This window comes from Dicentrarchus labrax, unplaced genomic scaffold (genome assembly GCF_905237075.1).
Source record: "Dicentrarchus labrax unplaced genomic scaffold, dlabrax2021, whole genome shotgun sequence".
NCBI classification, from domain to species: domain Eukaryota; kingdom Metazoa; phylum Chordata; class Actinopteri; family Moronidae; genus Dicentrarchus; species Dicentrarchus labrax.
In genome coordinates this window covers 2,272,408-2,300,259 of record NW_026136722.1, presented here as the reverse complement: position 1 = coordinate 2,300,259, position 27,852 = coordinate 2,272,408, and the positions used below count along the sequence as shown (strand labels likewise).

The 27,852-nt window shown below is 41.5% G+C and overlaps 1 protein-coding gene across 4 annotated transcripts in view; it reads right to left on the bottom strand.

Annotated features, from left to right (window-relative positions):
• Window positions 1–348: 348 nt before the first annotated feature.
• The window catches only part of cacna1ha (calcium channel, voltage-dependent, T type, alpha 1H subunit a), a 114,744-nt gene continuing 87,240 nt past the window's right edge, over window positions 349–27,852 (bottom strand). For 2 of the 4 annotated variants that reach the window (XM_051387857.1, XM_051387859.1), the window contains exons 16-38: window positions 27,122–27,277; window positions 26,117–26,204; window positions 25,747–26,030; window positions 24,296–24,655; window positions 22,645–22,748; window positions 22,260–22,383; window positions 21,476–21,544; window positions 20,548–20,732; window positions 20,183–20,309; window positions 19,540–19,665; window positions 18,800–18,889; window positions 17,799–18,012; window positions 14,907–15,058; window positions 14,534–14,643; window positions 14,115–14,248; window positions 13,790–13,860; window positions 12,378–12,456; window positions 10,489–10,610; window positions 9,237–9,395; window positions 8,942–9,082; window positions 8,584–8,752; window positions 6,086–6,243; window positions 349–5,970 (exon numbers count right to left, since the gene is read on the bottom strand). In XM_051387857.1, the coding sequence (XP_051243817.1) occupies window positions 4,540–5,970; window positions 6,086–6,243; window positions 8,584–8,752; window positions 8,942–9,082; window positions 9,237–9,395; window positions 10,489–10,610; window positions 12,378–12,456; window positions 13,790–13,860; window positions 14,115–14,248; window positions 14,534–14,643; window positions 14,907–15,058; window positions 17,799–18,012; window positions 18,800–18,889; window positions 19,540–19,665; window positions 20,183–20,309; window positions 20,548–20,732; window positions 21,476–21,544; window positions 22,260–22,383; window positions 22,645–22,748; window positions 24,296–24,655; window positions 25,747–26,030; window positions 26,117–26,204; window positions 27,122–27,277 (4,653 nt within the window). In that variant the 3' untranslated portion in view covers window positions 349–4,539. Of the gene's footprint in view, window positions 5,971–6,085; window positions 6,244–7,258; window positions 7,316–8,583; window positions 8,753–8,941; window positions 9,083–9,236; window positions 9,396–10,488; window positions 10,611–12,377; window positions 12,457–13,789; window positions 13,861–14,114; window positions 14,249–14,533; window positions 14,644–14,906; window positions 15,059–17,798; window positions 18,013–18,799; window positions 18,890–19,539; window positions 19,666–20,182; window positions 20,310–20,547; window positions 20,733–21,475; window positions 21,545–22,259; window positions 22,384–22,644; window positions 22,749–24,295; window positions 24,656–25,746; window positions 26,031–26,116; window positions 26,205–27,121; window positions 27,278–27,852 lie in introns of those variants that run through there. The other 2 variants (XM_051387858.1, XM_051387860.1) reach the window with 2 other exon arrangements.

Genomic DNA, 27,852 nt, shown 5'->3' with positions numbered 1-27,852 from the left:
AAAATATGATGTGGTTATGCTCACTAATCTATATCTGATATATCATTGGTGTTTCTTTTCCACTGTAGCCTAACCAGTAGTGTATTTTTTGAAGGCAGCACAGATATTGATATTTGAGAGTTTAAAGAATCTGATTTTTTCCAATTCCAGTTTCTTTTTTAGTTATCAACTTATCAGCTGACATACATCAACATATACATACACTTAATATATCTGTAATAACTTAATATTGGCAGATACATGGCCCTGGACTATTTTTTATTGGTCAGGCTCTATAAACAGTAGGTAATAATCATTAAGGGTTAAATGCACAAAACATGGACATAAGAAACAAAGCAGACAACGTGCCAGGAATAAAAAAATCTTGTATTTTTTAATTGACAGGGAAACATCCTTCAGGACAACGGTTGGTCATCACACAATAATCAGCAACAATACAATGTAGAGAGTCCGACTGTGTGTCGAGCCTTTAAACACCTCCCATGTCCCCTCCCTTCTCCCTCTGTTACAGGGAATAATGGGGGGCTTATTATTGCAGACACATTGGCTCTCCTCTGACAGACAGAACACACCTCCTCCCCTCCTTGTAAGGCTTGGGGGGTTTGGGGGTGGGGGTGCCTGGGCCAATCACTGAAGGGTTATAAAAAAAGAAAGAAAGAAAGAAAACACAAGGCTTCCGATTCATCCAAGTTAAGTTCTATCACAGTTTGAACTTTCTGGAGCCTGCTGTTGTGGCGACACTTGTGTTGTGTGAGGAGCATGATCAGCTTCACTGCGAAGCTGGACCAGCTCAGTGTCAAACCATTTTTACTATCCTTGTCCTCTGTTATAGAGCATCAGGGCTGAGGCTACTCCTACATAAAATATACATCAGTTAATTAGTTTCACCAATACCAGAGTTCTACCATGTTTAGAGTATCAGGAGGAAAAGTGAAAAAAGGTTCACCTCAACATTAAATAATGTTGGTTCTGAACAAAATAGAACCAACTAGGTTTCCATTTCTCTCTATAAAACTGTATAAAGAGGATCTCAGTCCTCATACAGTAAATAACCACCCAATATCGCATTGGACAATAAAGAATAGGGTCGTTTAATCAGTATTTTATCAGATACCAATTAATCAGAGCCCAGTGCAATTAGGTAGTCAATCTACAAATGGAAACATCTGAAAATTCAAATATCAAAATCTCTAAAACATCCAGATGATTCTTTCCCAAAAGATTTTTTTTTTTTTCTTAAATCAGAACATGCAATAGTCAAAACTGTTTCCTCAAAAACATGATTTAAATACTGAGATCCAAAGATCTGTAAATCGTAAGAACAATTATGCAGTCACTCTACCAAACTGTGTCGATTAATATGGCAATATGCTGTAGATTGGGGTTGTCTGCACTAAGAGTGAGACAGAAAGAGGCTGTCTTCAGACAACTTAAAACCTCCCATTGCGAACAATCTGTGCAGGAAGAGGACATGAAACAGGACAAAGCAGTTGCACAATGACAGTGTGTTTGAGCACATACTGTATTCAAATGGTTTTAAATCAGGGGGGGCGACCAACTGTGCCATGTACAGGAGGGAGGACAACATCTCAGAACCAAACAGATGTGCTTCTGTATGTCAGAACTGGAAGAAGAGTGCTATCAAAAGATGAACAAGCAGCAACATTTAGAAATTGTAATCTCGTTGTCCAAGAGCTTTTCATTCTGTCTTGCAACCTTCATCGAACTTTGTCTGTCATTTTTTGCCTCACTCTCACCAATCACAGGGTTGCACTGTTGTACACAAAAGGTCAAAAGTGCTGACCGTGTAGAAAAAACAAAGCTAACAGACAAGTTTCTTTCTTTTCTTATGTTTGCCCCCTACATGCATACTGCTTGGGAGATGTAAAGCTGATGAGAATGATAATCTGGATCTCCTTCTTTTCATCACCGACCTCATGTTTAAAAGGGTTTCTGCAGGTATCGGCACTCTCTTACAGCCTTTTAATGCGAGTTTAAGCATGATGTAAGACCGTGTTTTATTTGAAAAATCAGCATAAAAATGATCTGTTCTCTGTGAACGTTTTCTTTTTTATTTAATGCCCACATATTAATAAAATTCAAGCTGGTTGGTTTAATACCATTTCAGAGTTTCACCGACCTCCAGAGAGCCTTTGTCACCTAGTTAATCAATCACAAATGAAAATACCTGTCAAGATAGATACAATTTTCCATTGCACATAAGAATACTGGGCCTGTGGTGACAGCATCAAAGCACTTTGGTTTTCACTCATATCACTGAGGAGTTGTGCATGTTACATGCTGATCAGAAAAAATAAAGACGCCGTCCCAGCCAGCTGCCTTTAAAAGGGGAATAAGTAGTAGCTTACAAGCATGCTTCTTGTGTACCTGTGCCAAACCAGACTGTGCACAAAACAGAATAGAATACATATTGTGCTGTGTCGAAATAAAGGTATATGGCTTGGTAAGAAAACATTCAGCCACTGGAAGGAAAATGCTTGTCATTCTTTGTCATTCACACCTTGGGGGGGGGTTACATGAATCCATCTGTGAATAGGTTAATTTTACATAACTGATATGTAGGCGTGTTGTCTCATGCTTATCTAATATCCAATGCGGTGGGTTAAAAAGAAAATTGAGGAGTGATAAACGGGTTATTGAGTCCTCAGCAGAGATGCATGTCACTCTTTTGCTTACAGTTAACACCATCAGCGGGTGGGCCTGAGCTTTTAGAGAAATCTACACTACCTAACACTGCTTCCAGCCACACCCATGCCACTGCAGCCACACACAGGAGGCAAGTACCTATAGTAGCATGAACACTAGAGATAGAAATACTCTCAATCATCATATAAAAATGGATTTATATCATATATAGTAGTTCTACAGTATGTACGAACACAAGAATGTGGTTGTTTTATGTAGTGTGGATGTTAACTATATTTTTCACAAGTATATATTATTATTGCACTCTGGCTACACATATTTAGTAAGTTAGTTAGTTTGGTTGTCTTTAGATGTACAGAACATTAAGTGGTGTCGGAGCTGATCCAGCTTGAAAACAGCTGTAGAAGGCGGGCTCAGTGATGCCAGGTCATACTTTCTTTTTCAAGAGGATAATACTGAATTTTGTTCATATTGTATATTTTACCATGGCCAGCAGCCCGCAGAAATATTTAGCTGCTGGTTGTTATTTGATAATTTATTTGGACAAATTCATAAACAGTTGCATATAATTTACTCACTACAAGGGCAAACCCCATTTTGTTTCTTTTGGAATAACAGCCACATTTAGATTTGAATTTGTAGAGAGACAGCACACAGGTTTAGCCAGTAGTCTCAGCATATTTACACAAAATCATCAACTGTACTCTCTGCAGAGACATCGCGTGGAAAAACATCTTAAGATGAATTCGGCTTGCATGACTGAGCCCACTTCTTAAGACTGTTATTTAGACATCAAATACATAGAAATCTGAGACTAAGCTACAGAAACACATCACACCCCTGTTCTCGTCTTCCTCTTTTTCAAAATAGAAAAATAAAATCCAACTCCTCAACCTCAGCTAGCCTGTTGAGAGGAGGGTTGATCTCCTTCACTGCTCTCTCTCTCTCTCTCTCGCTCTCTCTCTCTCTCTTTGCATTTTGAAAAGAAACATACATTCACAAGAGGACAACAGAGGAAAAACAAGCAACTTGAAATTCAAATTTGTGTGCAAAAAACATTTTAGATCTCTATAAAAATATGTGCATATGGATAGAGCTATTTTTAATCTCACCAAATACAGTATTTTCCTTTATTTACACTGCACAGATACACAGATAAACATACACTACAGCTCTGCCCTGCTCCCCCTCTCTGTCGATGCAGGCGTAAGAATAACATGGCCGACTTCCATGACAACAGATTTGACAAAACTCGCACATAGGAAAACGCAGACACGCTCACTCACACACACACACTTCTGCTCTGATCAATGTGATCGAGGAGCAGAGGAGGGGCAAGCAGAACTTCTGTAGAAAACCTGAAGTTGCATATCCCACAATTCCCCCCACGCTCGCATTTCACAAACCACTTCCTGTAAAGGTCAGAGGTTATCAGCCAGACGCTGCTTCCTGATTGGCTCGCGTGGGTAGGGACAGTGTGTCAAAAAAACTTTGGCTACGGAGTTAGGTGGCTTTAGTCCTGGTGTGTTATTAGTATAAGTCCCAAACACACCATGTACAGTGGGTACTGTTTGACTGGTACAGCCTCAATGGATCTGCTGTCCCCAAGCTGGGTTTAGGAAAATTGATCCATTGTCTATTATTCTAGGATGGGACTGTACCAGTGTCTCTCTGGAAAGAATAATTAATGTCTGTTCAGTATTCATCTTAACAAAAGCAAAAAATAAAACATAAAAATCCCTCTCCCAGTAAACTTCTTTCTCTCACTTTCTCCCCAGCACCAATCTCTGCTGAGGTCAGCCGAAGCCCCTCTAATCCAACTTCAGAGATTTTGGACCAATTAATTAACTTCCTGAAGGCAATGCTCGATGCTCATTGGGCGGTCCTCCGATTCTTTGCACTGAATCCTGCACTGCTTCCCAGTCTGTTGTCGAAAGGGGATGAGCAGGTGGCTGAATCAGGGTCTGATAGGCCAGCTGACAGGCCGCTCATGTATCTGGACTGTGGTTGGTCAAAGGTGAACTGGGGGAGGGGGATGTAGTCCCCTGTGAGAGGAGAGTGCCTCGCAGCGGGGGAGAGGGAGTGTGTCTGTGAGAAAGGCATTGTGTTTGGGACAAGAGGTGCATGAGGCTGGATAAAGATGTTTGGGCTGATGGGGATGTGTGGGTGTGTAGGTGTGGATGCATGTGGTGGAGTGTATGTCTGCGTGTGCGTTGGAGTAGATGCCCGCGAGGGCGTCAGCGTGTGTGTTGGCGAGTGTGCTTGTAGTGGTACGTGGATAGGTGTGAGCACGGTGTACATCGGGGAGTGCATCTGTGAATCTGCAGAGACGTCTGGTGTGTGTGTGTTTGACTGTATGTGTGCGGTCAAGTCGTAGGACGGTGTCCTGCGTCTCAGCATCATGCTGCAGTCAGCCAGTTTTGGCGGTGAGGCATTTTGGGGGTGTTCCCTCTCTGAGGGCGGGTGGATGGATATACAAGGAGGACTCATCTTCTTCTTTCTGTGGCCGCCCCCGACTGACTGCACCCTCATGGGAAATGCCTGACCACTTTTTTCCGACCGGTGGGCCTCACGTGTGGAGTGTTGGCTGTCACTGGCGTTGACATCCTGTGGAAGGCAGACCTCGATCGAGTGGCGCCGCTGGTCGTCAGGGTGACCTGCAAACAATGATGACGGCTTGTCCAGGAAGCCCTTGTTGTCAACGCTAAAACCCTTCCTGAAGTCACGGTCTTTCAATCCCACCCCAAGCAGACTGAGTGCGCTCCTCGAGGAGGAAGGCGGCAATGGGGGAGGAAGAGGGGAGGAGTCGAGAGAGTGCGGGGTGGTGTACGGGGAGAGGGAGTGGCTGCGGCCGGCCTTCCCTCTGCTCTCCTGCCCGACCCCCTCCTCGTTTCTCCACCTTTGGGCCGAGCTGGTGATGTGATACACCTCCTCATCTGCTGGGTCACAGAAGGAGGCAGCAGAGGGTGGTCTAGGTCTCCGAAGGCTGGGAGGGCGCAGGGGGAGACGGGGGGAGGGAGGTGGAGGGAGAAGAAGCGAGGGGGAAGATGGTGGTGGAGGGAGGGGAGAGGGCGAAGACAGTAGAGGGAACAGAGGAGAGGGAGGAGGGAGTGGGAAGGCAGAAGGGGAGCTGGGTGGAAGAGAGAGGGCTGAGGGAGAGGAGGGAGGAGGAGGAGGCAGGGGAGATGGGGATGAGGTATGAGGAGAGAGGGGAGAAGGGGAGGGGGAAGGCAGTTGGATAGGGTTTGGCCTCTCCTGTTGCTCACAACCCTGAAACTCCACAGAATCCACTTTAACTGCCACCTGCAACATTAAAACACACCATGACACCTTTCATCAGTAAATCTGAATGGATGCTGACATTATAACATGTGAATGTCTGTGTAAGTATGTAGCCAGCTGAAACAGGGTCTCTCACCTGTCTGCGCAGGGCCCGTGGGGAGGGGCTAGGGGTTGGCGGGGCGATGCGGGGAAGGGTGAGGGTGGGAGGTGACCGGGGGTGAACAGGGGAAACGTCTGGTACCTGAAGCAGTGCGCGACTGTCACATGGCTGGGAGTGGACCGATGTCACTGAGCCTGAAGGTACGGATGTAAAGCGTTAAATCACACACATGATACAGTCACGTCGCTCTCATTGCAAACACGTGCATTTTTTCAGAAAACACATGCATATTCAAACACATACACACATACTGACTAATTCCTATCACTTTGGCATGATTACACTTATTATATTTGAGCAGTGTGAAAGTATACTTTCGATAACACTTTATTTTGATAGAATATTTGGATTTGGGACATTCAGTATTCATTCAAGTATTCAACGTTTTTGTTTAGTTTAGTTTTCAAATTTGCTGTCAAAATAAAGTGTTTTCTAAATGAAAAACCATTAGCACATACAGTAGGTTGCTCATCAAAACAGAATAAAGTAAGATAGCAGCTCTGAGCTGACTGTCAGGGATAGTATAGTAGGGATAGGATCATATAAGGCCAGTTGGCTGGATGTAACATTCTGCGTTAGATCCTGGTTACATTAACAGTTCCATGTGACTATATTCAGATAGTCAGGGAGTGCTAAGGTCGTGATAACAAACAGCACTCTAACGTGTGGGGTCCAAAGCAGACACCAAATACAAGTGCGATTGCAAAGAAATGAGGAGAAAGCAACTCCATCATAAATTCAATCTGTGTTTGATAACTGTTTGTGAGACTGTCTGTAACCAGGGTCTTAGGCATTCTGCACACACAGGTCCAGTTCACCTGTGAGTTCAGACGTAATCACAGTAAAACAGGTTAAAACAATGCAGCAAAGTCAGAGTTAGAGTTCATTTTCAGGTGGTACTTTCAGGCCAAGCTGTAAAGCCACACATTATAAATCAGCAACTTTTAATCTTAAAAAGTGAACAATAGACAATGGACCACAGCTGTGTTGACGACATTTTTTATGTATATCGTTTTCTGACTTTGCAGCTTGGCCTTTAAGTTAACCGTCATTCTTTTCAAGTATTCAGCCATTGCAGAGCTGAGCAGATGAGCCTGTGTGAAGGTTGCAGAGATTCACAAGGATCAGCTCATCCACTACAGTCAGTACCTTGGGACAGAGCTGGGCCTGTCCACAGCGTGGCCACAACATGCCATTAGAATCTGACTGCAGATAAAACAGTGCTTGTCAGTGCTTAAAGTCCTCAGCATGTTCATTCTGCTGCTAGCTTGTCTTGTATCTGTCTTTTTTTCTCCTTGTGTTTAAAGACCCAAGCCGGAACTGGAAGGAAAAGCACCACAAATGTCATGCAGTATGAAATTGGTGTGCATTTCCCATTGAACTGAAAATGTTACCTTACAAAGGATGATTTAAAGATGTCGACAAGATCTGTCAACAAAAGAATATTCTAAACTGTGACAAGGTTAATTTTGCCAGTGTGGTAAAGGTTACAAGATCTGTCAGATTGACATGGATCCTTCTCTGCTGACAAACTATGCTGTTGCTCTGAACCAAGTTCGCTCTTGTTCTACCTTCCACTTGATCAGCACTCCTTCAGCTTCCCTGCAGCACTGTGTTCAGTGACCATTTCTCACTGCCAGAGCCTGCACCTGTTCCCTTTCTCTGTCTAAGCTTGAATCTGTGTCTCTGCTGGAGCCCAAATCTGTTTGTCTTTCAGGTTTCTGTCCAGCTTCTATATCTACTGTACTGAATAGTCAAGTTTGAAACCATGTAATGTTAACATTAAAGATAAAAATGTACTTTGTTAGCATTCAACAGCTCTTATGATGTTTCAAATGGCTGAGACTCATGGACTATGATGTAGTTGAATGCTAGCAAAACACACATTTGGTAACTGTGCCTTTAACACTTGATTGGCATAATTAGCATCCTAAAGAGGATTTTGTAGACTTGCATTGAACTGATTGGTTGGCCTCTACCACCATAGTCAGCCTACTTGCGATGCCGTTTTCATATTTTGATCATCTTATGAATCCCAAAGGTGTAATGTATTTTGCAATAAGCTGTGATTCAGTCCCATCTTTTCCAATTTGGAAGTGCAAAGTAAGTAAAAGTAAAAAAAAATTCCGGATTGGGCCTTTAAAAGCACTGTAAACCTCAATTATTTTAACACACATTTGTCTCACATGTACAACTACAACTAAGAACTACTGGGGGACCCAAGAATCCATATAAAGTTCATTAAATCATAGCATTAGCCGACCGTAAGGATTGGTTTTAGTCTGGCACTAGAGACATGCATGCATCAAGAAACAATGTTAGTCCATGTGAAGTTTATTGAAGAGGATTAGCAAACAGTGTTAGAACAATAACAGAGGCTGTCTAATATGTAGAAAGATATAGAAAGAGATAGAGCATCAAAACTCAGTGCTGATCTCATGTACCAATATTCAAATCCTAAACAGATGAGTTACCTGAATGCTGGTGCTGGGGACTGAGATCTACCTCCTCCAAAGGGTTGGGGGCGCTGGCGGGCCGTACAGGTCGGAACATGTAGCTGTCGTTAGGCAGAGAGTGCATCCTGGATACAGACATCTTCCTTGGCGACAGCAGGTCCTGGTCACCGTACTGCACCTCTTCTTCCTATGGGGGGAGACAAAGACCGCACAGATCTAGCACTGACTGTGTCTTTATGCAGTAATCCCACTATTCCAATACACACTGTTATACAATTAATTGATTAAATGAAAAGACATGTTGAGAAACACATGTAGTGAATGCTTCTTTCTTCCATTACATATTGACTAATGAGTACAGTAAAGTTCTTCCTACCTGTCCAGGTGAATGTGGACATGGACCAACATAGGTCCCGCCCACTGAACTGTTGTTAGACGTTGTGCTTAACTTGCGCTGCCTCTCCATAGCCATTTCCAAGGCGATCTCTGCATCCATTTCTGCATCCTCTTTAGCCTCCTGCAAAAGCAGATGAGTTTTTACTTAATGACTACATTTCATAGTATATGTCGATATGCATCAAGTGTAAAAATACACAAATCATGTGGATGTACATATGTCTATATTTTTGCAAGACCATCTTTTGTGGTCTTAGCCCTTCTAGTTACTGTACCTTGTTGCTTTCCTCAAGATGTTTCATCAAAACAGCCACCACCACATTGACCAGCACAAACTGGGCCATGAGCACAAAGGTGACAAAGTAAATCGGAGAGACCAAGGGCAGGTAGGTGAGACACTGACGGTCCTCTTTACGACACTCCCTTAACGTGTCCTTAAAAGACACAGAGAAAGATTCAAAAGGGAAGAGGGACAGAATGGAGATAAATAGAAACAGTAATCACCAGTTATTATAGGTGGATATGCTCAATTGGACAACTACCTGTCCAATACATCACAGGCTACATTAAAAAAAGAAGGAGAAAAAAAAGGACAGTGGGAGTGAACTAGGGTAACAGAGCGTGTGCTGAAAGTGCAGCTGCCGTAACACTTTATACAGTGCAGGTGTAGAACTGATATAACAATAACTGAACAGCTCTCCCCTGTGCACTTGACACAAATAGCCAAATACATAAATGTGAGTTTTTTCCTTGCACAAAGACACATGTTTATGTGTATATGTATGAAAGAAAGAGACATAAATAAATAGATAAGAGAAAAGCAGTAATTCTAAAATGTTGTTTTTTTTAAAGGAACAAAGAAAGGAAAAGGAAGAGAGAGTAAAAAATGGTGGAGGTTGTTTTGCCTTTGAGGACAGCACTGATGGCAACCCTGAACAGTAATCATTGCAGCTAGTGTGGTAAGGGCACACTAGATTAGTTTGTTTAAATAATGATGTCCTTTACAAGCAGCAACATCCTCCCGCTGCTGCCAGTGGCTGAGCCAGGGGTGCAGCTTTATCCCCATCTCAGGATGGGTTTGTGACAAACATTACAGTTTAACATATTCTGAAAAGATTCTATCCCCGATGAATCCACAGAAATTCAGCATTATATCATGACGAATCTGCAAGAAATTAACAACAGTATGCTTGTAATTCATATTATTGTTTTTTTTAACACCAATAAGCAAACAAGGAAAAGTTATTCTTAATATTGTCCCTGTTTACCTGTTTATATCAATTGTATGAAAATGTTAAGGGTGATTATAGCATAGATCACATTTTTTTAATAAAGTACAAGCCAAGATGTGAAAGTGTTGACATTGTTCAGCTCTAAGCCACTTTACTATTTCATAATTGGTTTTGGAGGTCATTGCTCTCTCTGTGCTTATGAGATAATACAGTCATCATTTGTGTGTGTGTGTGTGTGTGTGTGTGTGTGTGTGTGTGTGTGTGTGTGTGTGTGTGTGTGTGTGTGTGTTCATACTTTCATAATCCCATTCCAGTTGTCTCCAGTGGACACTCGAAACAGTGTGAGGAAGGCCATCCCAAAGTTCTCAAAGGTCGCGTGACGACTCAGACCCTCGCATGGGTTGCTGTCATTGCACTCTATTCAACACACAAACACAGAAAGACATTAATTACAATACACTATAGACATGGAATATAATAATAATAATAATAATAATAATAATAATAATACAGGGATAAAAGTGAGTGTAAATTATCATATAAGTGCCTAATGTAGTGAAAGCAGTGTGCACTGAACCCACAAACAGCTGCTAAGCAGTGTGTCCCTATGGACATGACAGAGGAGAGGCGAGGAGATAGCCGTCTTCTGGAGGACAGGGAAAGTCTCTATCAGTCTCAGGGTCAATTTGACAGAAAGCCCTCAGGAGCCTGTTAACAGAATCATAACAGCCACCAGAAGATAGCCTCCTTTGTTTGGAAGCCCAGGTCACATTAGCAGGAAGCTTGAGAGGAACTAGACAGTCCTTGGAGTATTATGTACCTTGTTTCTTATTCTAAGGATTACCAACCAGCAGGAGAAAAATGAGAGGTTTTCAGAACGCCAGTATGGCTCAGAGGAACTGAATAGCATCACTTTCTATAATCATAAATCTAACATACAAGCAGTAGCCATTTTATTAAGAGACAAAACAATAATGCCATAGATTTTTATAAGATATAAAAAGGACAGAGAGAAGGCGCAGGAATATGGGACAGCTTGATATATAGCTAAAAATGTATGTGCTATCATCAGTTCCTTCTTCTCTCCAAGTCTGAGTCATGGCCTACTGGCAAGAGGATGGGGGTGGAAACGAGCATTCATCTGGGCTTTAGGTTTCAAGAGATCAGTAATTTGATTTAGATTCAAACTGAAATAGATACAGTATCAACATGCTCAAACACCTGCTATTGCAACAGTATTAACATTCAAATGCTCATTCCAGCCTCCTTTTTATATTTCCCTTGCCTATGACCTTCTCTTATCTGTTCAGCCTTCTGCAGACTCCATGGTCACAGAGTTCAGACTCCCGGAGTGCCAACATAGAGTGTCACAGAGACTGGGCGAGGTGCAAGGGAAGAAAGGCACAACACACTGTACCCTCCAGTTGTGACAAAGCAAACATTTGTCCAACACAATATGACAATAATAAACATGTGGATGTGAAATAATCTTCCCCAAGCTGTAATGCAATATTCTCACCAATTTTATTTCATCTACCAGCCTGTACCTTAAAAAAGCAATTCACTCCTCCAGCTTTGAAACAGCTTTTAAAGTGAGGCACCGACAGGGAAAAGAAGGCGTTCGGCACATCTAAAATCTTTTGTCAGGAGCTTGACAAAAGCAAAAAATCATAGCGGTAAATGGAGAGGGATTTGTACTTTATAAAACAGGAAAACAGACATCCATTCGTTTCCCCAATGTGTCGAGCAGAAGCATAACAACATTTCACAGAAAGCAACCTCTTCATCACCAAGTTGTTTTCATTCTGTCCTCCCGGATGCTTTCTTTTTTGCTAATCCTCTCCCCTCACACATTGTTGCGGTCTCAGAGAAAATGAGTTAGATGGAGCCGGCCTATTGAGGAAGCAATTCGTAAATAAATGTGATCATGCAAATGTGATCTTTTCTTGTTAGAAACGGGCATCTGATGTGATGTGAGCGGTGGGAGAAAGAGAGACAGCGAGACAGATGGGGGTACAGAGTGAGGAATCAGCAGAGACAGTTCAGGCAGGGAAATTTGCTGTAAGTCGTGACTGTGGTAATAATGAGTAAATTCAAAAACCTTTTCTGCTGCAGCTTGTAGACCGCATGTGTGTGTGTGTGTGTGTGTGTGTGTGTGTGCTTTCTGACAGCACTGTGACTGACCCAGTTTGCCAAAGAGCTCCACTCCCAGCGCAGCGTAGATGAAGAACAGCAGCATGAAGAGGAGACCAAGATTTCCCACCTGGAAGCAATGTGTGTAAATATTACTTGTTTAAAGCTGCAGGCAATAGAAGACATTAAGATTCATTGCATCGTATTCATTCCATTTGACACTAACCTAACCATGCGTTATGATTTCATTCATAATAGAACATATTTACAAAAATGTCTTGCATTGAAGTAAACTTTTTGCTATTGACATATTCTCTAAATAGGCTGACACACATTAACCTAAGACACGTGCATTTATATACAGCACCATGCTTAATTAATTAATTCAGTTTACTCAGCAACTAAACTGATAGACTGTTATTACCTTAGCTGAAATGAACAGGCAGGCATGTTTTCTGTGTTACTTTTTGCCAGTTTTTTTTGCCAGCTTTGACATTTTCTATCAAAAGTCTGACCTGAGTTACTGACAGCAGCTTTCTACTCAGTTCACTAAAAAAGTGAACCTGAAGTGCTCCAGTATTTCTGGGCAGATCCTGTGAACTTCCCTGCACTTCCTATAACTACGTCTGCTTCATACCATCGGAAAGTTCCCAGCATGTTGTCGCTTATCCAGTTCCTTAAAACCTGTTCTTGTGCACTCTGTGCCCTGACGGTTATATGTGCACTCTTGACATTTAGAAAATAGCAGAACAATGGAGTCTGTCACTGCATGTGCATCATAATCTTTGGTGCAGCTGCTCTTTGCCTCCAAGAACTATGCCAGGCAGCAGGAGAGAGACCTGAGGTACTCCCACAACATCCGTGCACATGCACATAAAAGGAGCGTGTTGACTGAATAGAAAAAGCGCATAGAGTAACATCAGGCTGGAAGTCGGCCATCTAGTCTGACTCAGCGCAGCTCTGCGTTTAAGGTCCAATCCATGCAAAAATGCTGTATGAAGTGACCCTCTCTTAGAATCGTTAATTCAACTGACATCTTTGAGGCCACCATGTCCTCAGCTGCACCGTCTACTTTTATTGTGCCTTTAGAGATTAGTAACAAAGCAGATGAGTATTGCTTGTTTGTTGCTGTCAGATGTTCAATGTTAAGACATTGCTAAATAATGCTGTTATTTGTGACGTTTCACCTTTATTATCATGCACATTTAATGATAAAATCATGCACAATGCCGAGCTGTAGAGAGGTAGGAGAGGGCATGTACACAATGAGACGTTTGAGGTTCAGCAAACAAATTTTGTAACATGGACGGATATGACTTGAGTTAAATATTCATCAGCAAGCATAAATCTTTCAGAGAGCTGTCTATTCCAAACAAAACCTTCATATTTAACCCATATTCATAAAAAAGAAAAATCATAAATAAAACAAAATCACTCTTTCGTATCTCGCATTGTGTGTTTACCTGTGGCAGAGCTTGCATGACAGTATCTAGAAGAGCTCTCATCCCTGTGGCCATCTTCAGAAGTTTCAGTACTGCAGAAAGAGAGTGGAGGAGCTAGTTGTTGTTGCTGGTTTCGGTTGGACCTATTTGCTGCAGAATTTACAGTGACATGGCGGAATATGGTACAGCAGGGAGGCACTCAGATTTGTACTGTATCTATTTCTAGAAGCCAGGAAGCATCTGAAAACAATATACAATTTAAAAAATAGGGATATAAAGTGTGTGTGTGTGTGTGTGTGTGTGTGTGTGTGTGTGTGTGTGTGTGTGTGTGTGTGTGTGTTTCTACCTCGTGCTATTCTGAGTACCCTCATGATTCTGATGATGGTAGGATTTATAGGCAGTGCTGCGCTCATTTTCAGCTCCTCCAGGGTGATGCCCATGATGGACAATGCAACTATAGCTATGTCCAGCTGATTCCACCTAAACACACATAAAAACATTGTTCAACATTACCTCGCGTTACCCCAGTTTATTATTGCGAAGTACATGTGCAGCCTGAGTTAACTCAGAGCTGCGGCAGGGCACCCTGAGACAAGGAGCCATCCAAGTATAAAGCTAGGGGGCTAATACACGTACTCATGGAGCAGGAGTTATAATTTCACGCCACATATATTGCAATTAGGAAATAATGGCATTATAGTCCATAAATAACTAGTTCATTTTACAGCATTAGTTTTTGTGCATAATCACATCCCACTGTGGTACCTGTCTTTGAAGAACCTGTGTATGCCGAATGCCGCAAGTTTGAGAATGGCCTCGATGACAAAGATGCAGGTAAACACGTAGTTGCAGTACTTCAGAACCTCCTCTAAATACTGAACATACAGACAGAATTATTTTATAGCATCTCTCATAGCTTTAATTTTGTAAATAAAACAAGGAACATGTTCTGAAAGCTGTGAATAATGAAAATAAATGTAAAAAAAAATCAATCTAAATTCAAGTTTATTTGCAAACAAAGTAAATTCTTATTAGACTATGGGAGTGCTGTGTTAAAAATGAAAGGAGCTTATGGGTACCTTGGTTCCTTCTTCCTCCAGCGAACTATAATATGTGTCTCTGTGTGCAGAAACGTTACCTGCGGCTGATTGTAGTGCTCAATGCTCATGGTGAAGACATTGATGCAGATGATGAAGGTGATGAAGAGGTCCAGGTAGTGGCTGGTACACAGTGTGTGGATGGACAGACGCAGGGGAGAGTAGTCCGCATAGTAAGGTCTCTGCTTGGCCTCTGGAGCACACAAACAAACAAATATATACAAAGACGACAATTTTTCAAACAAAGACAGACAGAGACAGTGCAACTGTGAGTAACTGTGCTCTGAAATTGAAATATTACATGTGTCCAGTGGTGTGCACAGGAAGGTGCAGGGCCAAGGGAGGGGAATTTGCCACTACTGAGGCTACAAAAGTTCCCTTCTTATACTCTTATTCAGCTAATATATGCTTTGCCTTAATGAGATTCTACTATTTTTGGCATCTCAAGCACTACTCTACTAACCCTGGTCACAGTGGCGGTGTCATGTTTTCATTATCACCCCTGCCCCGCAGACAGTCTGTGCACATCACTGCCTGTGTGGTATGTTCAAATAAGAGAGGACATGAGAGTCACGGTGGGCTATATCATTCTTTTCATAATAATCCTTTTCATGATATAAATGGATCACAATTTAAGGCCGTTTATTAGCTCAAATGACTCATTCTTGGATACATATTACTATAACATCTCCTCACCTAGAAGTCACCTGGTTTTGTGTTTGTGTAAGTTATGTCAAGTGCAGCTTGAGGACAGAATGTTTAAGATGCTACACACTGCAACTGAACAGTGCTCACGTAAAAAACACTGTCTTTTTTATAATTTTTTCCCCCCCTGTTGTGGTAACACAAGAAGAAACCAGGTGTAACTAAGAAAGTCTGGTCTGGTATTTGTTGCCAGACAACTACTGCCTTGCGTAACCCTGTATAAGACTAAAAGAAGTGGCAAAATTGTGTATTTCTGGAAAAATCACAATGCTCCTTTAATAGAAGAATTTTTACAAGATTCTTTGCCTCTCCAATAGTTATATTCTTGTCATGGTAGAGAAGTCTCTGCTATGTATCAATAGAGGAGTAAAGGTTTCTATTAAAACCCAGACTACACTCTATACTTTTTGACAGGTGCGTTGCTCCTCCTTAGAAGGGAACGGTGAGACTGCCTTTGAATAGTAAACAGACTTTAAGAGTAGCTGTTATCATGAATAAAGCTCAGCGGTGGACAAAGCTGAGTAATATCCGAGTAATACCTCATTAAGAGGTGCTCGTGTGAATGTTTGGAACTATGTCTGTGCACTCGCATGTCCATATTTGACAACTGATGATTGTATTTGTGTGTGTGCGTGCATTTTAATGTCACCCTCCCAAGTACATCATGCTTACATGCCTTCGATGTAAAGGGTAATGTTTGTGGTTTACAGGGGCTGTGCAGAGTGTGTTCAACAACACATATTTTCCCAAACAGGGTCATTAATGAGTGAAATGTTGAAATGTTTCTAAGTAAGTATTCATTGAATCAATACTTATCTATTTATTAAATCTATCCATATTGCTTTAATTAGTCAATAGTTGCAGAACGTGACTGTGATGTTGAACACACGCTGCAGCCACTCTTCTTTTCAATGACATCAATAGTCATTTTAACCCATCAGATGTCAATAGTCTAAAACTTTTTGCCATTTTTTTTTTTCTTTTTTGATCGATGAGTAGACTCATTGCAAGGCCAAACACTGGAGTTTTTTTTTCTGATTAGATGACATTTGTCTGGACATTTACAGTTTTAGACTATTGAGACGTGTTACAAAGACAGGATGAAAAGAGCGGCGCTCTGCTCACACCATATACTGCCTTCTGGTGTCATTCTGTGATTGATGTGTTTGGTCGTTGGATATAATTTTGTGCTGTGGCCAGATCACGGTGCTCTTACATGTTTCTGTGTCTGCCAATGAAAACCGTGTGCTTCTACTCATTTCTTTTTATCTTTACTTCAGCTCAACATGTTACCACAATAAAAGAACAAGTCCTCACAAAACACTGATTTGTAATGTGAGCATTTGGACTTGTTTTTTGCAATAGGTGGTGTGTTAGAATGTGATTGTATTTTCTACAATCTGTTACTAGGTAACTACCTAAACATTGTCTAAAAGCTCAAGATATTACCCAAGATATTTGCAGATATAGCAGCCAAAACGTCTGCTATGTTTCTGAGTCTGCCAGTCAAAGCATGTTTAGAGGAAATGTCCTTCTTCTACCCGTGTCGAGAGACGCCTCAGGGTGTACATGCACTCGAGGGGAAGGGGGGCACTGGAATTTCACCGATCAAAATTTTGCTAGCAAAATTTCTCGAGACACATGGAGGAAAGGATCAACCTCGATCAGCTTCACATGCAGGAGGTGCTGCGAAAGTTTTTTTCAATAGTACTGAAGCCTACAAAAAAATTTAACATTTAATCTTTCTCATTGTGCATTATGAATGGTAATAAAACAGGGTTTGATATGAAAGAATATAATATAAGCATTTGAAGGAGGAAAAAGAGACTAGTGAGTACTGTATTATTGCTATAGTGATTTTGTACACTACAATGGTGGCAGTTCTGTTTTTAAAAGAGTGAGCAATCTAATTTTTTGATGGATTCATACTAATGTAGAGTTAAGAGGTTGGTTAGGTTGGCCCGGTTTCAGAAGTTTTCCATGCACTGTTAGGCGAGGGTCGGGAAAGGGCTGCAGTCATGCAGTTACATGCGTCAGACTGGCGTAGCCTACGCCTTCTGTCAGTGATCAATCACTGTTTGCGTGAGCTAGCCAGTCTTTCAAACTCTCCCTATTTTTTATGTTAAAGTCTGAATATATTTCCCTGTTTTCTCTCTCTCTCTCTCATTCTCTTTCTCTTTTTTTCAGGCTCTGAAAGCAGGCAGTGCTCAGAAAAATAGACTACCGACCAGCCCCTCCATTCTCCTTACTCCTGCGCTTTTTCTCTATCATTTTGAGCCTCTTCTCTTCTCGTAAGCGGGCCTCCTCCTCTTCCTGGTCTTGCCGGCACTTGTGGAAGTTCTCCACCACCACGCCGACAAACATATTGAGGACGAAGAAGCTGACGATGAGTAGGAAGGAGATGAAGTAGAGCAGCATCCAGGGGTTGTGGTTCCGTACAGGCTGAGAAGAGAGGAGCAGAGTAAAGAGGATTAAGCTTTTTAATAGTTTTTGTCCATGTCTGTATTGCTTAGTAAAGACACAAAACAGCCAGCTCTGACAACTATGTTTAACTCCTTGTGCTTTTGACCTGGTTCGAGCAGGCAAGTGACACAAATCCCGAATGCCAAGCTGCCAGTGCAATGCTTCACAGTCTGTAATCACATACAGTAAGTAGAACAATGTGAATTCTCTGAAAATACTTGGATAACTTTGTGTCAACTTTCCAGAATTCAAAAGGATATTTTCATTGTCTTGATGATATCACAATTAAAAATTTCTAGACACTTGATTTATTATGCAAATTTGACTTTCAGCACATTACACCACAGGCAGTCCTGGATCTGAGGAGAGCCTCATCAACTCGAAGCTTTGAAGTTCCTGCTCTAATCTTCTCTTTCAAGCCTTGCTTTTGCTTGGAATCTGTTATAAAGCCCCACTGTCATTTAACTTTGCTCATTCTTAAACATTAATTTGATTGTTCACTCCCGCTCTGTGGCATTTTAACTCAATGTGTGTTTGACAATTCTACCACTAAGGCAACTTTTAAGGCAGGTATTTGCACACGCTGATGTCTAAGCTTCCAATAGAGATTACAATGTTCCATAACATGCATTATCTATACACAGTAAAAAAGGCCACAGTACACCCATGATTGGAAATGGATCAGGCTTCATGTAGCTCATACCGAGCCATGCACAACTGTTTGAAACCAGTTCGGGATGGCTCGGTACATTCCTCACATCATTACCTGTTGGTCCACTCCCACCGCATCCAGCCCGTCATACATGATGTTGACCCAGCCATCCTTACAGGACAGCACAAACAAAGACATCAGAGCCTAGAAGGGAAACACAGAAAAATAAGTCAAAACACAGGAATTTTCCTGGTCCTAATATTATTACACTAGGAGACTGGTCACAGTATGAACATAGCATCTTGTGCAATGTTAGCCTGTAAGTATCCCTCCCAATGATAATCAGCGGCTGACAGTACAAAATAGATATTATATTTAGTCTTGATAGTAGATTTGATATTGGTTTGAAAATAATGCTTCTAATTATAATATGACTTTTTACTTTTTATAAAATACAGTAAGGAACAGTGATTTTTCAAATTGTCTAAATGTAAAGTAAATAATCACATTCTTAAAGTGATATATGTGTGTATATATCACCTTATAGGTGGATGAACATTTTATACATAAAAACACACATTTCCTACTGTATTTTATTTTCTGTTTCATACTGTACCACTCCTGTCACCATAGACCCCTTCGAGGAGCCTAAGCCACTAATGTATTTACCGCAATCAATACAAAGTTTACTGCTGCTCTGACTCTTGAATTACTTTAAATGAGGCAAAACAAACTTTTTATTAGTAGTGTTCTGCTAGCTAATGTTTTTTCTTAGATTGTGTTTGCCTGGACACTAATCTCCTTCCCTACATCCCACTCCTCCCCTTTCTTACCCTCGGTCCATTAATTCGCACCTGAATAAGGTTGTCAAAGTTGTACTTCCTTCGTATCCAGCGGTAGCTGGCCTGCAGACAGTCAGACTTGTTGGTGATGTTTTTGGTGTCCAGACCCTCACAGTGGTAGAACTTCCCTTTGAACAGCTAGAGAGACAGAGAGAGAGAGGCAGAGATAGAGAGCGAGGTCTGCGGGGCTATTTGGCTGCCATTTACACATTATCTCGATTGCACTGGAGCTTGGGGCTTTTTAAACAACAGACTATTAATGCCAGGAATAAAAGGACGTTTCATGGAGCACATTCTTATCAGAGCTAAAAGCTGACCTGGGGGTCATGTTGTCCCTTTTCACACTTAATCTAATTGTCATTCTTTCAAAACTCACGCTCTTTAGCAACAAAAGCAAACTGTCTTTTGTATGTGCAAGACACATCCCCCCTCAAGAAACAATCACAGATGCAGCCGCTCAACAAGACTGACATTTAAGCTACGAAGGGTAAAAGGCTTTGTCCTCAAGCTTAGAAAAAGCAAATGACTGCAAATACTGCTTTGAGTATCATCAGTGCAGCGTGTGCATTGAATCCTTTCCTACATGTAATGAAATTGTGACTTGTTTAAAGCGAGCACCAGTTTGTGTGTGTTACGCAGTGTGAATGCAAATTACCTGCACTCCCAAGATGCCAAAGACGATAAAGAAGGCGCAGCAGATAAGGACAATATTCCCAATGGGTCTGAGAGAGGTGATGAGTGTCTCCACAACCAGCTTTAGTCCTGGGGCTCGGCTGATCACCCTGGAAGACAGAGTTTGTTAGTACGAGCACATATAGTCCAGTCTACTACAGACACAAATACAAGCAATAGAAATATGAAATAAGATGGGATGCTTCCTGTATGTGTGGTGCTTACATACAGACATACAGTATATATGTCTCCACAGAAACTAATAACCAACACCTACACACACACACACACACACACACACACACACACACACACACACACACACACACACACAAATACTCTATGTACCTTAGTGGGCGTAGTGTCCGTAACAGGCGTAGGACTCTGAGGATCCCCAGGATCCTGTTTCCGCCAGTATAGGCCAGAGAGACCAGAATATCGACCAGAGACACAAACACCAACAAACCATCCAGAACGTTCCAGCTGGACTGGAGGTAGGTCTGCTTCCCAAAGCAGAAACCGAGAGCTACAACCTGTCGAATCCAACCCGAAATTATCAAAACATAACTTAAGCTATAACTACAGAGTTACTGATGCAGAATTAACATTAAAAACATTTACTTAGCGCATACTATAAACCAGTGTTTCCCTAATATCAGTCATGCACAATTCCTAAAATAATTATACTATAAGTTAAGTACTATAAGTCCATAGTGGACAACGCAGAGGAGTGTGTCAGTGGCAGACTGCTGTCCCAATCGAGCTCCACCAACAGACTCCAAAACTCTTTCGTCCCCCTGGCCATCAGACTGTACAACAGCTCTTAGTCAAGGCAGGGAGGACAATAAACAATAGATAATGGACAATTTCTACCTCCATTTGCACTCCATTGCACTCCACTCCATTTGCAGTGTTTACTGTTTGCACTGTTTCCTGTAGCTACTGTGTTATAAGTTTATTATATTTTATTTTTATTTTTAGTTTAATGTACGTTTAATGTATTGAATATGTTTTGTTTTGTATGCTACTGGATACTTGAATTTCCCTCGGGATAAATAAAGTATCTATCTATCTATCTATCTATCTATCTATCTATCTATCTATCTATCTATCTATCTATCTATCTATCTATCTATCTATCTAAGTTAAAAATAAACCACATTTTAGATTCAATATACCTTTTTCCCATGCAATCATAAACCGCTGTAAACTCTCAACAGCAGTAAAAGCTCTGGATGATTCACCACACTGATGGAAATAAAACTGTGATGTTTACCTTAATGGCCATCTCTGCCAGGAAGATCACAGTGAAAACGTAGTTGGACACACTCAGAAACACTCGCTCCTAAAGAAGAGAGTGAAACAAGAATATATATGTATATATATATATATATATATATATATATATATATATATATATATATATAAATGTAACTGTTGCGTACTAGACATTTTGTATTCATAACAGAACATGTTCTCTCTAAACGGAGCAAGTACCAGCTGCTTTATACAATTAGCCTGTTATTTTAAGGGAGTCATGTATTGTATCTGTGTGCCTACAGTTTGCCCACTGAGGTAAATCAGCCCCAAAAGCCTCCAGTCAGTTTTATGTGCAGGGAACTTTTCTATTGGGTCTTGTTTCACATTTCAGCACTAAGTAACCAGTGTAAATCAGTGAAAGGTTTCTCTAGATATTTCTGTGAAATGGACAGGACAAAAAGATCTTTCAGGCAACCAAAACAGTTTCACATGGTGAGCCTATAAAAGCAGGTATTCATTTGAAAGCTCAGTAAATTATGAAATAACTGAATCCACTGGTTACAACTGAATAAAAGATTCTGTTTTGGGTTTACTGTTTTATATTTACCTGTAAATAACTCCACTTCAGTGTAGAAAGTTGCATTCAGGAATAAGGAAGTGTTTTAAGACTGAAAAGCATTTAGACACCTTGTACAGTAAGGGTGTGTGTGTGTGTGTGTGTGTGTGTGTGTGTGTGTGTGTGTGTGTGTGTGTGTGTGTGTGTGTGTGTGCGTGTGTGCGTGTGTGTCTGTCTGTCTTACCGTGCTGTGAGGCTGTATATCAGGTCTTTCCAGGGCAATGGTGATGCAGTTGAGGAAGATGAAAACCAGAACCACATGGTCGAACAATTTGTGAGAGATCACACTTTGGCACCACACACGGCACCTAAACACACAAAAGCGCAGAGTCATCTATTACATGTCTACGGTTGGTTAAAGGTATTGACCAAACAATTAGTGGTGAGAAAGCAGTAAAGATAAGAAAGATAAATGGGAAAGGGGAACCACGATAATTATGTAAAAAAGAGGAAAGAGGGAGTAAGAAATCCAACTGAAACTAGAACCATACAGATTAATGTTGACATTTTAAATATATGTGTGCATATGTGTGTGTGTGTGTATGTGTGTGTGTGTGTGTGAGACTCACATGTTGTCTGGAGAGAACAAATACAGCGTCCAGTCTTCATGCTCTTTGCACCAGTGGGGTTTCATGTTACGGAGCCGTTTTTTGATCCAGTGGCACATAGAACTCTGCAGAGGTGAGAGATCAAACATGCACATTATCGCCAATGGCAACTGTGGAAATCATCAATATATATTGTTACCAACATTTTTATTGTCAGCGGTGAAATCATTACCTTTATTACACCATCAGCACCAAAGCTACAGTCATTACCATCATAATCATGCTGTCATTGGTCTACTCGAGGTAAAACACAGTATTACTGTGTAATGGGTCATTTTTACCCATTTTAGGCTGGCGGTTCTAGTGTTAAACACCTTTTTAAAAACTACTTAGATATTACATACACAATATGGAAGCCTCAGCTGTGTGGAGTACATGTGTTTCCCTATTTTTAAAAACAGATTTTATTAAATATTATCAAATGCATTTTGCATTTAAAACAACAGCCGTACTATGAGAAATTTACTTTCCCAATTAACAATAACACCACAAAAAGCGTTCAAAAACAATACTTAGTTTAATCTGAGTTTCCACAGAGTTGCTGATGTTAGCACTTTAAATCTATGGGGGCACAATAAACAAGCGTTTTCTTGCATAAGTAGAGATGGTGGTAACTGGACCACAACAGGCAGACTCCCAGCTTAGCTAGTAGAAAGTGTTTGTGAAACTCATTAAAGTTTCTAATAAAACAAACATTAGAGAGCTTAGGTGTGCAGCTTCTGTACTTCAGGATTCTAATTAAAAACAGCCCAAAGTCAAGCCTCTCAAACATCGCTTATTTGGCAGACTGCCGCTGGTGCGATTGTGTGCGCATCCCTGCGTGTCTTTCCGTGTGTGTGTGTGTGTGTGTATGTGAGTGTCCAAGTGTGAGTGTGTGTTTAAACTGGATAAAAAGAACCTGCTGCTCATGGATATCCTTGTTGCTGAAATCCATAATCCTTGACATAGACACACATGGAGAACCACGTGGATATACACGTCTCAGCTGGCATGTCACACGCACACACCGATGCATGCTCTTGCTTGTGCACATGCAACACACACATCCACGTACGTGCATACACTGGTAGAGGGTCTGTTTTGCCTCCCATATTCAGTGTGTCCAGGGAGAGGCCTTTTGTTCTGGAGAATTTCATGGCTGTATAAACTCAACTGGAAGGCAATAAAACCATCAAGACCGTCGCAGCAGAGGTCATCCAAAACCACCGTGAAGTACACCCTTCTCCACTTCAAACACTCTTAATGTACAACCACACTGACTGCACATACACCAGTTGTTTTGTACCCACTGAGAAAACAATTACTGGCCCTAGCAAATCAATTACAGCATGACAATTAGTGTCTCTCTAGGTCTTGCAGTGTGAACACAAGAGGAAAAAGGGCAAAGAAAACAAAAACAAATTGGCTAAGTACAAAAAAGAGAAAAAAGAGAAAAAAGTGAAATAAACTGTGTAAACAGAGTCACAGAGGGCAGATTAGGAGATTAAGAATGTACACAAGAGAGCTAAACCACGGAGGCTCAAATGCTTAGCAAACGTGTCACCAGGCTTATAAAACCCTACCCAATTTCTCTCTCAGGTTATTTTGAAAGTTACGACTCATGACAACTTACGTCATCATCCATGTCGTCCTCAGGCGAGGAGTCGTCCTTGGGGTCAGAGTTCACGTTCGGATCATAGGTCTGGGTCCTCCCGTTACAGTCGCCATACTCCATCACTATGGAAGGGCAGAGCGTGGACGCCTGCAGCAGCTCCAGGGTCTCCGGCCGTAGTCTGTTGTTCCCCCCGGCCTCGTCCCTGTCCTCACCACTATCTTCCTCTTCCCCACCCTCCCCAGACAACAGGCTCTCTCTCTCCCCGCTCGTGTCTCGCCTTTTGAGGCTCGGCGCCCTTCCCAGGCTGTTCCAGCTGGAGCGTCGGCTTCCCCATGAGCGGGGAGGAAGAGGGGAGCGCCGTCCGGGACTTGAGAGGCTCTTCAGAGACAGGAAACAGAGGGAGAGCAAAGTGTAAGGCTATGACAGTATGTGTGTCTGTGCAAGAGTTGCTTCGAAAGTGCTACCTGGCGATGGTAAAAAAGTAATTATCAAAAGTTAGTGATGATATTATGATGATGTGAGTTTGATAGAAAGTTTCAGGATTGTTCCTAGAATCAGAGACAAAGGGCTTCTGTCTTGAGATATTTTCCCCAGGGGTGGAGTTATTTTCCATAATTCCAAAATGTTCTTACTATTCACATGCTAGTTGACTACAGGATAAAATGTTATGCCCATATGCTCACCTTCATTGAATATTTCAGGTTCAAAAGATCGTTCCTTCCCTCTGAGCTAACACCAACTAATGATTGTCTATATATTACCAGATATTGCTTCAGGCATCCATGATTTCCTTGTAGAATAAACTCTACCTGGGATTTAGCACCTTGACTCTATCTCTGTGTCTTAAACATAGGCCTACTCTATAAATAAAACTGCCTTAGCTTGCTTTGCATTGGGCGTCCCACTATAGACAGTTATGTAGACTGGAAACTGAATTAATATGGTATGGTGAAGCTGCAAAATTTGGATTACTACTCAAAAAAATATGATAAAAAGTCGTTTAAAAATAGGACTGTGAAATGTGCTGCTTCTCAGTCCTCTGAGCAGAATTTAGGGAATTAAGAAGTCCTTCATGGTAGCGGATCTGACTGATTTCTGGGTCACCCGTAGATTGAAACATTTAAAGCCTGTGATTAACTCCAATGTTACCTCCTGGGAAATGAGTCATTGGTTCTTCAGGCCCTTTGTGGTCCTCCATTTGGGACCACTGGGTCTGTTTATTGTCTCATATGCGTTATATCCAAGCTTTGTATTTGCCTCCTTCTTATAGTAAATCTTTCCTAACTTAACCTTTAACTTTTCTAATAGAAGTTCATTTTGGAATGTTACACTTCTCACACTGTGCATATTATTAAAATACCTTAAATATACTGTTTATGGCACCTGCATTTATTAATGACTACTTGCTGGTTTGTGAATGGACAGTTTTAGGATCCCTTTCGTATGATAAAGTGTTTGATATAACTCACCAGGGAATGCTGGTCATAGGCTAAGGGTTCCATGGAGGTGGAGCTTCCACGGCGAGACTCTGTATGACCAGTTCCTGCCTCACAGAAGCCCAGTCCCCCTTCGCCATATTGAGGCACACCCTCTCTGTATATGAGCTCCTCTCCAAGGATGGACTCAGGTCCCAGAGAGCTCTTCGGAGTGGGCATGGGTGTGGCTGCAGTGCGCATGATTATAGGAGGAGCCATCGAGCCACGAGGGTCAACGTGACCGTTGGCTGTCATCATGAGAGAGTACATTTTTAGCTCTGTGGAGGAGAAATAAAGTCGTTATTATCATTTACTCATTTAGTTATTTATTCACACAATTTGAACTGAAGGTCATTTAACCTACCAGTGTCTCTGAGCTGCTCAACCTTCTCGTCCTCCTCAAAGTTGTCTGATTTCTTCTCATCATCTGACTCCGACCGATTAGCATCGCCCTACAACACACATGCAAATAAGCATTTTTTTTTCTATATTTATTTCCCTTTTTTTCCAATTACGGCACAGAGTGCAAGCACATCAGCACGCTGCATTTACTGCACAGAGAATATTTTTGTGGTTGAAGGCTCACTGTGCTCTTGGGGTGCACATGATAACAGGGTTGGATGGAGAAGAATTGATGGTCTAAAATAATCAATGGGCGTGTTCGGGACTGGTTATAATCTTCATTCTCTCGTCCCCTTTAAAAAGCAGTGGTGCCTTGCATGATTGTGACAGTTTGGTAATTGAGAGTCCGAACCTGCTCCATTGGGAGTTAATTAACAGCAAGAGAAGGCCCTCATGCGGCGTTCACACAGTTGTGCATGAGAGATGCTGTTACAAATTAGACATCTTTACTCTGTTCCCCTGGCATTAGTGCCCAAATTGTAATAAAAAAAATGATGTGCAGTTACATGTGTCTACCAGCTGGAGAATGTATAACTAAACACAAATGATGAGTTTTGGAGAGCTTTGTTTATTGTAATTTTGGAAAAGTCTATGAGGGAGTGCTTTCATCAACTTGTGTGATGACTAAAGCACAATAAATGAGTGCACCATATGCAGTGTTGACCAGATGCCAGCCGGGACGCGGTGATAGATCCAAACACTGTGAATCTTGACAGCCGAATTGCACTGCGCCACTACAGTCCCTCCCCGAAGTACCAAAAAGGTTAGAACATGCTTTGCGCAGTACAACCACAAAACCTAGAGCCCTGTATCTCAAAGAACACTTTATTTGAAAGAAAAAATTAAAAATAAGACAATAAAAGAAGTCTTTTTTTATTCATATTCTGCATTCAGCACTATAAAGTTTAATAATTATCATTAATTAAAAGGCACTAATTAAATATTGTATAAAAACAGTTGTTCTCACCTCAGCCTGGAAGCCCTCAACCAAGATGGCCACAAGTAAATTGAAGAGCACATAGTTGCCAAATGTCATGAGAGCAACAAAGTAGAGAGCCGCCCATGGAGAGGTGGAGGCCATGCCATTATACAACACCACATTCCAGTCCTCCTGTGTAAGAATCTAAAGATTGAATGAAACACAGACAGATTTAGGCATAAATAAGGAAGGAGTGGAGGGGAAGAGATGGGTGGAGGCGAAAATAGACAAGGATGGAGGTCACGTTTAGAGATGTAGATTTGAAAAACAAGAAAAAGAGTAAAGGTCCATAGACATGAAGACTTGGAGAAAAGGAAGGAAAAGGCTCTGAGGTTAAAGAAAAGAAGACACAGAAAGAGAGAGGAAGAAAGACACAGATGGAAAGGCAGGACAGGAAATGGAACAATATTAGCCGATCCAGGTTCAACATGCTTTATAAAACCCAGTAGTGAGCTACTTTTATTGCCATCCTGCCACAATACTTCAACTTCATACACATAGGATTACTATGAGTTGATGTGCAAAGTGTATGTGGGCGTGTGTAAGTGTGTGTGTGTGTTTGTGTTCGCCTAAATCAATGTGAGGGATGAAAGCATTTAAAAGTAGGACGGTGTTCATGATGCAGCATGAAAGCTCACTCCGTCTCCACCCACTCATAAAACGCTGTGGCAGGAAGGGAATTCACTGTGCTGTCTGTATGAATGCACACATGCATGTGT